Genomic DNA, 16,062 nt, shown 5'->3' with positions numbered 1-16,062 from the left:
TCAGTGGGAACACAAATGCATCGCACCTGATTCCCCTCAAGAATGGCATCCTCCACTTCAGTTTTGTTTAGGTCCACACAGGAAGCTACAATCCCAAATAAATAGTCATGTCTCCCATCCAGACGAGCCCGCTTGGCTTCCTTCTCTTCCTTCAGTCTTTGCTACAAAAAGGGAAGAAAAATGTTATGTGACAACCATTGTTCTCAAATGGATTCACTCTAATTCATTTTGTAATTTCATACTACCATTGCTTTTTCAAGTCTTAGGTATTCAGCTATCACACAGCTTAATGGTACCACTTTTTATGTACTATCTTCCATTTTTAGAAATAATGTTATTTCTACTATGGAAATAAGATGTGCTCATTGTTTTGAAATTGTAACACAGATAAGCCAAAACAAGAAGCAAAATTCACCTGCCAACCAAATAATATTACTATTAACATTTTGTTCTAAATCTTTACAGGCTTAATTTCATACATATATAAGCATTCAAAAGACCTTATATATAAGACATGCAGCAAAAATTTTTTTAAAATCTCTATTTTTGTAAACATTCCCTAGGCCACTAAAGTAATACGTATTCTTCTACACTATTCCCTATGTTTCTCACTTGTCTAAAAGTTCATATCTGGTCTTGAAATTAATTTCTGAATAGCATTTCTTACTTTTTTACCTGTTGACTGTTAATTACAATAATAAACAAGTTTACTGTCACCAATGTTGCAGTTTGAAGCATATCTTTCCATGTGTGCTCTGTTCATACAAACATATACAAGCGTATATACAGATTTCTATTTATATTATACTATAAATGTTTTTCATGCATTTTCCCTTAATAATACATCATAGACTTCTTTTTAGTTTAATACAGACTATTCTAACTTGCTTAATAGCTGCAAAATATTTAATAACATGGATAATTATTCAACCATTTCACCATCAATCAATATTCAACTTCCAATTAAAGTATGTGCATTATCTTTAATGCTAACCAGTAGCTCTGAATCCTTCTTGTTTTTAACAGTTGTTAAACCCCAAATATGTATGAGCACTCAGAGGCAAACACTACCCAGTGACCTCAAAAAACTAACAGACTGGTTTGCAGAATATGAGCAGAAAATGTAAACAGGACAGGCTGGCATTATGGTTGATACAGGAGCATGAGATTTATGCAAGGGCATTCATGGGTCTTCAGAGAAGGAACCAAAGGGAGAATCCCCCTCTAGCCCAGTGCTGAGGAGAGGTGGAAGGTACTGGAAAAGTTTCAGGAAGAGTTGACTTAAGCCTGGAGTTGAAGGAGATTTGACCACACTACCTGGGACAGAGGCATTTCTGCAGATTCAAAGGTCAAAAGGCATAAGAAACCATAGCAACTCTGGAAAACACAAGACAGCCAGGATGGCTGAACTTGAACTAGAAAAGCATAATAGGAAATGAGAGAGAAGTCAAATCATAAAATATCTTATGAGCCATGGAAGACAGTATAAACATTATCTTAAGTCCATGGGGAATCACTGAGGAGTTTCAAATCAGGAGATGTTTAGCCGTCCATGCTGCATCAAAACACCAGTCGTGACAGCAGCGTAAAGAGTGGATTGAAGTGATGCAAGTCTGGAGACAGGAAGGCCAGGAAGGTGGATGTGTTTGCAGAGCCTGGGACAGACAGTCCCTTCGGAATGTGCATCTGGAGCCCAAGGGGAATTTGCACTGCAGAGACAGACACCGGTTCTCAATATAGCAAAACAGACATTGTGGGCCAGATCTTCCTCGAAATTGCATTTACAAGATGGCTTCAGCATCCCATAGCGCTTCTGCAATGTGATTGTGCCACTAACCGATCAAGAGCTGGTCTCTCTATCCCCTCCTCTTGAATCTGGCTGGACCTGTGACCAGTTTTCACCCAAAAAAATATGAAAAGAAGTGAGAATGTAAAACTTCCTAGGCCAGTCCTGCAGAAACCTTCAGCTTCTGCCTTTGCATTTCCAAATACTCCCTCAGAACCCAGTTACCATGCTATAAAATGTCCAAATCACATGGGCAGACCAAACGGGGAAAAACCAAGGCACTCTAGTCAACAGCTCAACAGATCTCATAGTTCAGGGATCCCCAACCTCTGGGCTGCAGGCCAGTACCTGCTGTCAGATCAGCAGCAGCATTAGAGTAGAAATAATAGGGCTTCCCTGGTTGGCTCAGGTGGTAAATAATCTGCCTGCAATGCAGGAGATCTGGGTTTGATCCCTGGGTCAGGAAGATACCCTGGAGAATGAAATGGCAACCCACTCCAGTATTCTTACCTGGGAAGCCCCATGGACAGAGGAGCCTGGAGGGCTACAGTCCACAGGGTTGCAAAGAGTTGGACACAACTGAGTGACTAACACTTTCACTTTCAAAGTGCACAATAAACATAATGCACTTGAATCATCCTGAAACCATCCCCCCACTCCTTAGCCTGTGGAAAAATTGTCTTCCACAAAATCGGTCCCTGGTGCCAAAAAAGTTGTGGACCACTGTTCTAACTGACACTCGAGCACCAATTTGCAAACTATCTTGGACATTCCAACCTAGTCAAGCCTACAGATGACTGCAACCTAGACAATGACATGTGATACAGAAGAACCATCCAGCTGAGCCCAGCATCCCACAGACTCAAGAGAAACAACAGAGCTATTAAGAGATAACAGATAATTGATATCAGATAGTTAACCCATTAAGTTCTGGTATGATTTGTTATGCAGCATGAGGCAACAAAGTAATTCTTTTAGAATAATTTCATTAGTTGGACAGAAAACCAATGGATGCAGAACCACAGAAAAGAATGATTGGGAAAAGAGAAACATACTACCCTTTCCAGAAACTTGACTATAAAGGAAAGAGATGTGGTTACTAGTAGAAAAAGGAAAATTTAGAGTCAAAGGAGAATTTTTTAAGATACAATAGAATTAATGAAAAGTTAAGAGGAAAAAAATGGGAATTTCAGGGTCATTGAAAGACTATCACTAGACATATGCAATTTATATTCATTTGTCCGAAACTGAAGGAACTGCTTGAGAGACAAATTGGTTGGAGGTGGGGATGAGGGTGCAGGGCAAGGTTAAGGTTCCAAAAAACAATCTACCTATCTTCTTGCCATTTCCCTAAAGAAAAGAACTGACACTGGTCTTAACCCAAAATGCACATTCCATAAATATCATATAGAAGTAAATTTAAATCTCTTTTCAACCATGGCTAAAACCAGGAAAATGTCTGTTCTCTGACTGTTTTCCACATTTGAGGCAGGGAGGAATAAAAGACTTTTCTCAAAGCGATCTTTCTGGGTTTATACTAAATGTCTCCAGCAGTGTGTAGGCACAGTGGGCAATCAGGGGAGCCAGGGACCCAGCAACAAATCAACTAGATGGCAAATGCTGGGCAGCCAAAAACACATTTCAAAACTAAAGAGCCAGTAAAGTCAGGACATAAACTAACTGAAGGCTTCCAACGAACATAGAAATTTCTATAGGATTCTGCCATGGCAACCCATTATTCTATGACCTGATTTTACAAGATTCCAATGGAAAAAAAAAGAACATATTCTAGTGGAGGAAAGGAGAGATTAGCCTCTAAAGCAGAACACTAGTTATTTTATTTTTACTTAAATATCACAGGGAAAAACTTCTAAAGCAGTTTTATATATAAAACCACAAGTGTTTTTAAAGTAAATGTTTTCAGCGTTATATTTAAAAGCATGTTAAGCATTGAATATGTTCTTACATAACTAGCCTATCTCCTAAGTAATGTGAAATTAACCCTAGTGCCATGTAGATGAAAGAGCACAGTGTTTATCAATCTCAACTTTCATTGCCTTATACTAAGGTATCCTGGTACAATGAGGGATTTTTTTTTTTTACTACCACAGAAAGTCAACAGTGTCAAATAAATATTTGGTGATTGGATCAGCGTGTTGTTAGCCCCTAAACTTGAACCTGAAGCTTTCTGGCTGCCAAGGAACTGCAGGAGCAAGCAATCAGATGATTAGTTGGAGGTGGTTTGTCCTGTTGGCCTTTGGAACATCTTGGAAACAGGATGACAAAGGCAAGAGGTGAACTATGGCGTTGTTTTTTTTTAAAGGATCACATTAAAATTGTTTTCTTTGCATGAGCAAGCTCCAACTGATAGAGGTGGGGAACAGGTTCAGAAACCTATTCAATGTTCAAGGAAATCTAGAGCAATATTTAAAATTTTCTGCAAAAGCAAAACTACAATGAAATATCACCTCACACCAATTAGAATGGCCATCATCAAAAAAATCTATAAACAATAAATGCTAGAGAGGATGTAGAGAAAAGGGAACTCTCCTATACTTTTGGTGGGAATGTAAACTGATACAACACTATAGAGAATAGTATGGAGGTCTCTTAAAAAGCTAAAAACAGAGCTACCGTATGATCCAGCAGTCCCACTCCTGGGTATATATCTGGAAAAAGCTCTAACTCACAACGATACAAGCAGTTTGTTCATGGCACCACGGTTTTGCAATGGTCAAGACCTGAAAGCAAGCTATATGTTCATCAACAGATGAATGGATAAAGAAGATGTAGTACATATATACAGTGGAATATTACTCAGCCATGAAAAAGAATGAAGTAATGTCATTTGCAACAGCATGGATAGACCTAGAGACTGTCATAGTGAGGGCAATAAGTCAGACAAAGACAAATATGATGATATCACTTATATGTAGAATCTAAAACGATGATGCAAATCAACTTACTTGCAAAGCAGAAATGGAGTCACAGATACAGAGAACAAACTTATTGTCACTAGGGGGATAAATTGGGAGATTTGGGGTTGACATATACACATTACTATATGTAAAACAGATAACTAAGAAGGACCTACTGTACAGCATAGGGAACTCTATTCAATACTCTGTAATGACCTATATGGGAAAAGAATTTAAAAAAGAATATATATATATATATATATATGTATAAATGATTCACTTTGCTGTATGAAAAAAAAACTAACACAACATTGTAAATCAACTACACTCCAATAAAAAATTTTTTATGATAAGCAAGCTAAGGTTTGCAGAATAAAAAATAAAATATTTCTGCAATATTTCTGTAACTTGTGACAAAGAATGTTACTACCATTTTGAAATGAAAGAGGGAGTAATGTACTCTCTCCCAAGAAACAAGTGCTGATTTCAAGGTAGAGCAATGTCACATACACAAATGAGCACTGGTGCTAGACTGGGCTCCAGCCCCAGGGTGGCCCCTAATTGTAAGACCTTGCATCTGTCTTTTAACCCTTCCAGACTTCAGGTTCTGCAACTCCAAAATCGAAGTGTAGGACTATGTGACAGCTAAGTCCCATTCCATCTCTTAACATTTGCATTACTTCTCACTGATTCAAAAATTAACACAGGGACCTCCCTGGTGGTCCAGTGGTTAAGAATCTGCCTTGAAATGCAGGGGACTCAGGTTCCATCCCTGGTCCAGGAACTAAGATCCCACATGCCACAGGGCAACTACTGAGCCCTCAGGCCACAATTAGAGAGTCCCTGTGCAGTAATGAAAGATCCCGCATGACACAATGAAGATTCTGATAGAGTTAAATGAAGAAATTTTTTAAAAAAATCAACAATGTGCGCTGTTAAAAAAAAAAAAAAAGGTGACACAGATAAGAGACTTAAGGCTGAGTTTTTTGTGTTTTTGTTTGTTTGGTTGGTTGGTTTGGGTTCTTGGGGTTTTTTTATCAGATCAGGAGAGGTCTGGGGTAGGACTGGAGACTTTAAAATATGAATCCCAACAAAGACCCAATGCCATGTGTCTTCATAATAAAGCTCTGTGACTTTTTCTCGTGACAGACCCATCCTTCCAATTTTTTTTTTTTTTTTATATACTAAGCTTTGCCGCTAACTCTAAAGAACCAAAGCCCAGGTCTACATGTTCATCTACATAAACAGTGCGTGAACTACACCCATTTTATTTTGGCTTCAGGTTATAATCCCCAACTCCATGAGAAACTTTGTTCTTGTTCAGTTGCTAAGTCGTGTCCAATTCTTTGTGACCCCAGGGACTGCAGCACGCCAGGCTCCTCTATCCTCCACTATAAACTGAAGTTTGCTCCAATTCATGTCCACTGAGTCAGCGATGCTATCTAACCATCTCACCCAACTCAGAATAGACCTTGATGCTAGGAAAGATTGAAGGCAAAGGAGAAGGGGCAGCAGAGGATGAGGATGAGATGAGAAATCTTACCCTTGTTTATAAAATGGAGATAAAAGTTCAAACTTGAAAGGTATTTGCAAAGATTAAATTGTCCAGTTCCTGTGTCTCAGCAAATGGTTAATTCCCCACTGGATCCTCACATCCAGAAGTGCCAGGACTTAAGCTCCCTGCCTGGGTAGCCAATAGGCTGGGCTCCATGCATCCCCAAACTCAAGGATAATTTCACCTTTATCTGTCACACTGTTCACACCAGGTCCATAACCTATCCTTTCTACAGCCTTTATGTATATCTCTATATCATATTGAAAAAAATGCTTTTCTAGAAGACACGATTAGCCTTGTTGCCCATCTGAATCTGAGAAAGAGATGTTTTAATGAGAGTCTATTGCATATTTTTTAATGAATATATTTCCATTTTGTAGTTGAGTGTTTTATTCTTTTATGTATATGTAAAGTCGCTTAGTCATGTCCAACTCTTTGCAACCCCATGGGCTATACAGACCATGGAATTCTCCAGGTCAGAATACTGTCCATTTTGTAGTTGTGTGTTTTATTCTTTTATGCATATGTAAAGTCGTTCAGTCATGTCCAACTCTTTGCAACCCCATGGACTATACAGACCATGGAATTCTCCAGGTCAGAATACTGGAATGGGTAGCCTTTCCCTTCTCCAGGGGATCTTCCCAACCCAGAGCTCAAACCCAGGTCTCCTGCACTGCAGGCAGATTCTTTACCAGTTTAGCCACCAAGGAAGCCCATGCTTATAGCAATGTAATAAGCATAGCAGGAGAGAGTACAACGTAGATTTAAATCCCCACTGGAGAGTATCATAAATAACGAGGAGTCTATGAATTACAACTGAAACTCCTTATCTTAAATCACCAGGGTAAATACCTCTGAGACCCATTTCACTTTGGTTCTCAATATCAGTCTCAAGCCCAGAGATAATTAATCACCTGATGAAGCACTGCTGAAGAGGCCAAGGACCTGGGTTTGATCATCTTAGGCTAGTTAGCTTCACTTTATTCCATTTTTGCCAACTGTAGATGAATCAGGGAAAATCCATGAACAGAAGGGGAAATTACTCAAAGTGTATGTCTAAGTAAAATGCTTGGGGTGGGAGGGAGGCCCAAGAGGGAAGGGATTTAAGTATACAGATAGCTGATTCCCTTGATAGTCCTTTGGACCGCAAGGAAATCAAACTAGTCAATCCTAAAGGAAATCAACCCTGACTATTCATTGGAAGGACTGATGCTGAAGCTGAAGCTCCAATACTTTGGCCACCTGATGTGAAGAGCCAACTTATTGGAAAAGACCCTGATGCTGGGGAAGACTGAAGGCAAAAGGAGAAGGGGGCAGCAGAGGATGAGACGGTTAGATACCATCATCAACTCAATGGACATAAATTTGAGCAAATTCCAGGAGATAGTGAAGGACAGGGAAGCCTGGCATGGTGCAGTTCAAGGGGTCACAATGAGTTGGACATGACTTAGCAACTGAACAACAACAACAGTTGATTCACTTCGTTGTACAGTAGAAACTAGCACAACATTGTAAAGCAATTATGCTCCAATTTAAAAAATAAAACGCCCAGTTACTGGTAAAAATAAGTATTTATTTTTCTTTTTTGAAGGGAGAGATCCAAATGGCCCAGGCTGGTTTCACTCATTTGTGTGCCATGTATTTAGGCTGATCCTTCCTATCTCCTAAAGGGTAAAATAAAATAAACATCACCTGAATCTCACCATTCCTACAAGAGAAGCAGCTCCACAGGGAGGGACGTTTTCTATTTTGATTTCCACACCATCTCCAGTACCCAGAACAGCGCCTAGCACTTAGCAGAGCCTCAATTGCTATCTACTCAGGGGATGATTAACCAAGTTTATCATTCACAAGTCACTCTCAAGTAATTAAGGGCTGGTGCAAATTATTCTAGCTCCATGTGAGTCCATGGCAGGTGCAGAATTCAGTCAATAAGCTCCTGGGTCTTGCACGTTGTTATGACTTCAGCAGAAACCGCTGCACGAAACTCCATCATTAGTATGGATAATGGCTCCCCCTCAATTCACAGCCACTATAACTAACCTCGCTTAGCCTACATCCCATTCAAACATGCTGAATTACAGAAATAGATGGAAGCAGTTCTGCTTCTCATTTCTACAAATGAAAGGGCCCTCTCCAAGTTAACCCAATTTCCATGTCTTCCAACAAAGAAAAGCCTCCCTTTTCTGTCTTCCAGCATTTTCACCATAACCCTCAGGGCCCAGTTTCCTCGCTGGGAGAGGCTGCTCTGTGACGATGCCTCCTGGACCATCCAAACCTGCTGGAAGATTAATTGGCTGGAAGAACTGCAAGGGAGCAAGGCTCCACTCCCCACTGCGTTTCTGGCATCTTAACTTCCCTTCCTCCCCTTTTATGTCACTTCTCCAGGTGAAGGGCCACAGCTGCAAGAGGAAGTGCTACACCTCCTTCCCGCGTTAAGAGCACTTGAGCAGAGTGGTTCCTGGGAGGGAGAGACACTCCACGCTGACTAATCCACTCCCAGCAGGTACTCCAGGGAAGCCCTCCTTTATTTAACAAGAGTTGCACTCCCCCTCCATCGCAAAGAGCTAGCCAGCACTTCAACAGAGAAAGTCCCATCAATTTTCTTTCCACCTGAGAATAAGTTCTGGAATCTTGTCTATTGTTGCTGGAGTTTTCAGGGCCCCTAAATCTCCTCACTTACCAACTCCCTTACCCATCATTCTTTCCAAGCATATAGAAGACCCCACCTTACCTGTCACTGTATGTGGATTTTTCACCCAAGCCAACCCAAAATCAGGTTAGAGTCGTGTCCCCATCACCAACTTACTCCTCTCCCCCCAGCAATCCATAATCCAAACTCTAACACCCACTCAATGGACATGAGTCTGAGTAAACTCCAGGAGGTGATGATGGACAGGGAGGCCTGGCATGCTGCAGTCCATGGGGTCGCAAACAGCCAGACACGACTGAGCAACTGAACTGAACTGAGTCTATTTTCTACACCCCAAATGTCTGCACCTGACCAAGACTTAGTGAGACTTTATGGGATGGACATGTACCCACACCTACATTTAAAATGGGTAACCAACAAGGACCTACTGTATAGCACAGGGAACTCTGCTCAATGTTATGTGGCAGCCTGGATGGGAGGGGAGTTTGGGAGAGAATGGATACATGTATATGTATAGCTGAGTCCCTTTGCTGTCCACCTGAAACTATCACAACATTGTTTGTTGATTGGCTATACCTTAATACAAAATAAAACATTTTCAAAATTTTTTTTAAAGACTTGGCCTCCACATGCCCATATATTCTTTCTTCCTCCAATCCTACAGAGGTTTTAGTTCAAAATCAGGAATACCACTCTTGTACAATTCCGAGTCCCCTTGGACAACAGAGGCCATACAATTCAAATGGTTTTCACTCACTTGCTAAAAAAAATACACATATAACGTCATCATTCACATTATCCATGGCCGTGGGATTTCCCAGGCAAGAATACTGGAGTGGGTTGCCATTTCCTTCTCTAGGGGATCTTCTGGACCCAGGGAACGAGCCTGGGTCTCTTGCATTGGAGGCAGATTCTTTACCAACTGAGCCACCAGGGAAGGCCCACTGTCTGTGGCACAGGGCTGAATCCCAAAACCTCCCCTACTGATCACAATGAACTGGAACGCTCAGAGCTGATGCTCGTCAGAATTACCTGGAAGCTTTAAAATGCTGATTCCTTTGTTTCCCCAGAAGCTCTGACCGCCCTTGTGCAGACTGGTGTTTCTCCAAAGCTCCCCTCATGATTACAGTGGTGGCCCAACCTGAGAACAGTCTCAGAGGAAAGCATTTGATGACTTGATCATAATTTACGAACACCACGAGGTTTTCACTTGAGTTAGGAACTTAGGAAAGTCCAAATGCATAAAGCTGGGATCCCTGTAACTCTAGATCTTTCCTTTCTCTCAGTATGAGTCATGCAAGAATCGATAGGAAGGACAGGTTTAAGCTCAATTCCACAAGGCCCAGAAGTATTCTTCCCCACCCTACTGTGGGACCCAGTGGCAGGCACAAAGTAGCTGGTCAACCGATACTAGTGGAATGGGTGGATTCTGCACCTCGAGTCACATTCTCCTGGGGTCTAGAGATGGTGTAGCAACTTCATGGCCACGTCGGGCTGTGACTCCTTCAGGTTTGGGAGCCTCCACCTAGGCATTAACAAGCAGCACCCGCCAACTCCCCACAGCTACATCCTAGAACAAGGGTCCTAACCTCCAGGATCTAATGTCTGATGATCTAAGGTGGAGCTGATATAATAAAAATAGAAATAAGGTGCACAATAAATTTACTGAGTTTTGACTCATCCCCAAATCATTCCCCTTACCCAGGCCATGGAAAAACTGTCTTCCAGGAAATCTGTCCCGGGTGCTAAAAAGGCTGGGGACCGCTATGACCTAGAGCCATTCACCTCCCCAAGTTTCAAGGAAACTGTTTTGATCTGTGCATGTGAAATGTGCTCACAGGACCAAACACGTCTGGGCCTGATAAAGAGAACACTGAAACCAGCTAGGCTATTTTGCCAAACAATAACACTGATATCTTTTCAGCTTTCAAAAGGTATCTGAGAGCAAAGGTTCCTTTCTTGGCTTGGCTTTTACTGTGTACTCCCTGAGGAACAATGGCCCCTCCAGGGGAGGTTCTCAGCAGGGGAAGGAGGTGCCCTCTCTCCCCAACCAGTCTCTACCTCCCACCCCCTCGAGAATCACTGTTTAGAGAAACCTAGCAATCCCAGGAAAGTCAGTGAGCAACAGTAATCCCCAGGATCAGGAAGTAAGTGGAAAACATGAATGATACATATTTCAGCAGCAGTGAGAAAACTTGCCCCCATTTCAAAACTAGGTGTCCAATTAGATGAATTTAGGCCAAGAGGACTCTCATAAATCTTTCAAGTGTTTTTTTCTAAAGGTCAACAAATCCCAGTTTAATTTTAGGGGAAAAAAAAAAAAATCTGTTGAGTCTGGAATTCATGTCCATGGTACGCTTGAAAGTAGGTACTAAGCATTCTTCATCTTTGAGAAAAGCCCAAAAAGGGGGGGTGGGGGTGGGCAGGCATCATATCTGATGCCTGAGTCAATAGATAGAGAATTACTTCGAGTTTTTTCATTGAAAAGCATTTGTGTTTATTATACAACAAAAAGGATATATGGTTTGACTTTTCTAAACCCAGAAAGCTTATGGTTTATTTGGCTATTTGCAGGTGTATTCTGAACAGAGTCAATTATTATATTACAATAACCTAATGACAATATAGCATCACTACAGAAATAGCTGCAGACTAAGTTTAAATATAGGGGCTAAATTTTGTATCTTAAGTGGTTTGGGAATCTTTGTCATTGATTATTTTAGGTGATAAAGGTATAACTTAATAAACCATCAAATCAGTGCGCTAAACAGAAAATGTGTAATTACTTACATAATACACTGCAACATTATTAAGGTAATTCTGTTAATATCATACATCAGGGGGGTAAACAGAACCAGCATCCCAAATGTATAGAAACTTCCAAAAAACTTAAAATATTCCTAAAAGGTAACTAGTGCCAAGAAAGAATCCAATTCATTCATTATACTTGGGATTTTATCAATTTTAATTTTTGTGATTTGGTAGTGAAGCACAGAAAAATGAGGAATAGGGAAAATATTCAGACATGTGAAACATTTAATTAATTCAATTTATTGAGAAAGCATAAACTGAGGTGTATTAGTACCAGGTTCTGAGCCTGGCAAGCTGCAGTCCAGGGGATCACAAAGAGTCAGACATGAGTCAGCAACTGAACAACAACAAGTACAGGTTCTGTGTTAAGGGAAGGCTATCAGAGATGGAGGAAGCACCATCTAGTCATCCAGGAACTCACAGTATCTGTGTTAAGGGAAGGCTCTCAGAGATGGAGTAAGCACCGTCTAGTCATCCAGGAACTCACAGTATCTGTGTTAAGGGAAGGCTATCAGACATGCAGGAAGCACCATCTAGTCATCCAGGAACTCACAGTAGACAAATGCCATCTCACCACAGCAATGTGATGAGAGCTTGAGCATCAGAGTGCCGAGAGGACCCAAGGAAGGCGCCCCCACCTCCTCCTAAAGTGTCAGGGAGGCTTCTCAGAGAAGGTGGCACTTGTACTTGGTCTTAAATAATAAGTGTCTTCAGGCCAACAAGTTCAAGGGCTTGGCTGAAAGATGTTGATCTTGGGAGAGATGCAACAGAACAGTGGGGCTAGGGGAAGGAGGGTGGCTGGTGGCAGAGAGTTTAGGAAAAACAGAGACAACGTTTCTGTGTTTTGCGGTGGAAGAGCAGAACTACAAGGCTGGCCAGAATCATCCAGGATGCTAGGGGTGCATAAAAGATACAGCAATCAAGCCCTGAGGAAGCATGGGTCAATGTCGACAACAGAGTTCTGGAGAAATCTCAATTTTCTTCTGACATTAATCATCAGTGGAAGAGGCTCCAAACACCTCTTTATGCATCTGCCTAATCCAAAGCTGCTGAGTTGAGTCCTAGGCTAAGGGAAGCTCATTCTTTATCCTTGTAGCTCACGGTCTGTGGCCACATTTCCAGGCCCATAGAAGGTGATAGGCAACAGGGTAAGTGGTGGGTGTCATTTTAAAGAAGCCTGTAGAATCTGCCTTAATAAATTCTCATCACCAACAAAAGCTTATGGGTCTAGGAGAATGCAGTCACCAAGGCACCCTGAGTGGGTTTTTTTTCATCAGGCAAGCAGCTAGAGAGTCCCTTCAACAGCAAGGAGATCAAACCAATCAATCCTAAAGGAAATTAACCCTGAATATTCATTGGAAGGACTGATGCTGACGCTGAAGCTCCAATACTTTGGCCACCTGATGCGAAGAGGTGAGTCAATGGAAAAGACCCTGTTGCTGGGAAAGACTGAGGGCAGGAGAAGAAAGGGGCAACAGAGGATGAGATGGTTGGATAGCATCACCCACTCAGTGGACATGAGTTTGGGCAAAGTCCAGGAGAGAGTGAAAGACAGAGGAGCCTGGCTTGAATGCTAGGCTGCAACTTGAGTGCTGCAGTCCATGGGGTTGCAAAGAGTCAGACACGACTTACCGACAGAACAACAACAATAAGCATCATCCCAAAAGATGGAGACTGTATTTCTACAAGAAGCCACAGTTTAGGTGGCAAGGTGCAGAAAAGCCTAAAGATGAAACTCCTTTTTAATTTTAAATTTGAAGTAACATATAGCCTTATGCACTATCCAAAAACTAGTAGATAAACATGTTTCTCACAGATTCATCAGAACACGATTTTGAACTTTTTTAGGAATTTTTGCACACAGGTGCAAGAGATGATTTTTTTTTAAACTTTACATAATTGTATTAGTTTTGCCAAATATCAAAATGAATCCGCCACAGAGCCATGTGCAAGCTCACAGACAGCAGCTCCTTACCATTAAAACGCGGGTGACACTCTGCTTCCAGAGCTGTCGCCTGCCAATCCTAAACATCCCAGCGATCTGTTCAGCTTATAGACTCTTCCAGAATGATCTTCTAGCTCCTGGGAGACCAACTCATCATCCAACAGGCTTTCAGATGAAAAGTATTTTGGAGGACCAGAAGTTCAACATGTTTACATGTCCAATTTGCATGTATTATGCACCATAAACATGGAATAAAAGTTAAAACCTATACTTGAATTTAAGTTTTCCTTCTAGAGGCTCTCCACCTTGGCCTCTCCTCTCTTCCAAAGCCCTGTGTTGTTAGGGCAATACTGTTTACACACTATACACTTGAACCGTGTCTCCCATTCTTACTTATCAACCTATCAACGCATTTGAACAGCTGGGTTGCAACACAACCTCTGATGTTCGTTTAATTTCTAGACACTGCCCAGCAGTAAGCTTGAAGTCAACAAAGATATTTGAATCATTTCTTTGAACAGTGAGTAACTTTAAACCATATCAAAACAGAAAACAGAGAAGCCACAGCTATGAATCAGTTGCACAAGACATTCAGTCCATCTTTGTCTAAACAACTTTTGTGTGCTCGATTAACTGCCAGGCTTGTGACTAATTGTGACTGTCAGGTAGGCTAATTGTAACTCAACGGAGCCATTTTCTTCCCATAAAAAATAAGCCTACTTCATATGCAAATAGCAAATGATGTCCATAAATTACTTGCGCTCACAGAGCTGTACTTACAAATAAACCAAGGTTATTTATTCTCTATGACTAAAGATCTTGATCATCCTTGCTGTAAAGACATGATGGGGAATCACAGCCAACGTGATCTGAGAAGTCTAGCAGGTGGGATTTCTCTCATCAAGATGAATAAGTGGCAGGACATTTAAGGTTGGACATGTTGAATCCAGGTTTTAGTCCTTGAAGTTCAAGTTTCAGGAACTCAAATCCAATCAGGTCATCCAAGGATAAATTGAGAACCAGGGGACCCATCCCACCAAGATCCTGCTAATTAATCTCACACGAGACCCATTTGAAAGCCAGGATGCTAATTTGGTATTGACACCTACTGCTAATTTGGATGTCAATTTGGTACCTGAACTTGGGAGATTCACTTCAATAGACAACATTAGGGAGGGGCCTCCATACATAGCTTCCCAAATAGCACAGCGATAAAGAATCCGCCTGCAATGCAGGAGACGAAAAAGACACGGGTTCCATCCTACGTCAGGAAAATCCCCTGGAGAAGGAAATGGCAACCCACTCCAGTATTCTTGCTGGGAAAATTCTATGGACAGAGGAGCCTGGCAGGCTACAGTCCATGGGGCTGCAAAGAGTTTGACACGACTGAGCATTGATTTCATTCCATACAGAGAGTTAACAGAGAGACAGCACTTAGACCTAAATACCGTTTGGTAAACAAAGCACTAGAGACTTCCCTGGTGGTCCAGTGGCTAAGACTCCACCTCCCAAGGCAGGGTACTGGGGTTCCATCTCCGGTCAGGGAACTAGATCCTGTATGCCTCAACTAAAAATTGGCATACTGCAACAAAGATTGAAGACCTGCATGCTGCCAAATCAATAAATAAATGTTTTTTAAAAGAAACACATACACACAAAACACAGGAACTTAGAGTTGGTTTATGGGATAGTTTTTTAATCAACCTCTGGGTATAGGCAAGCAACTGTTTTTTGTTCTAACCATGAATGAAGTTGGTATCTAGACTAGCCCTCATTCTCCTCTGTGCCAGGTTGAAAGTGAAGTCGCTCAGTCGTGTCTGACTCTTTGCGACCCCATGGACTATAGCCTACCAGGCTCCTCCATCCATGGAATTTTCCAGGCAAGAGTACTGGAGTGGGTTGCCATTTCCTTCTCCAGGGGATCTTCCCAACCCAGGGATCGAACTCGGGTCTCCCCCATCACAGGCAGACACTTTACCATCTGAGCCACCAGGGAAGCCCAGGTTGAAAGGTCACCAGCAAATCGCAGTATTTTCTCATCCTCCTTGCTCAGCATCTCAGTCCCAAGGATCCTCTGTCAACACATGACCTCAGGACAGAGGTGACAATTCACCTTGTCACTGTTTATCTTTCATTTGTTACATTGAAATCGCAGCTTCCCTAATGGTATTTTAGGCACCTCGTCATTTCATCAGCAGCTCATTTATTAATACAATGGTCTCTCTTGGGAAGAGTTACTTTCTGGGAAGATTTCCACAGATGGCTGATGGCATTCATCCTGGGTTTGGCAAGTGTCACCATGGCTCTCTCGAGGCTCCGCAGTAAACTGCAAAGTCCTCCAACCTCTGGGCTGAATTTCAGCAAAGACACTAGGTGTCTTAAGGAATCCCCTTG

General features: G+C 41.7%; 1 protein-coding gene across 1 annotated transcript in view; it reads right to left on the bottom strand.

Annotated features, from left to right (window-relative positions):
- Positions 1 to 10,033, bottom strand: part of DNAH5 (dynein axonemal heavy chain 5) — a 270,204-nt gene extending 260,171 nt beyond the window's left edge. Inside the window, exons 1-2 of the mRNA XM_055554828.1 lie at positions 9,945 to 10,033; positions 27 to 156 (exon numbers count right to left, since the gene is read on the bottom strand). Of these exons, the coding sequence (XP_055410803.1) occupies positions 27 to 156; positions 9,945 to 10,033 (219 nt within the window). The remainder of the gene's footprint in view (positions 1 to 26; positions 157 to 9,944) is intronic.
- Positions 10,034 to 16,062: the final 6,029 nt, after the last annotated feature.

The sequence above is a fragment of the Bubalus kerabau genome, chromosome 18 (assembly GCF_029407905.1).
Source record: "Bubalus kerabau isolate K-KA32 ecotype Philippines breed swamp buffalo chromosome 18, PCC_UOA_SB_1v2, whole genome shotgun sequence".
Classification (NCBI taxonomy): domain Eukaryota; kingdom Metazoa; phylum Chordata; class Mammalia; order Artiodactyla; family Bovidae; genus Bubalus; species Bubalus kerabau.
This window is presented reverse-complemented; position numbering and strand designations above follow the sequence as displayed.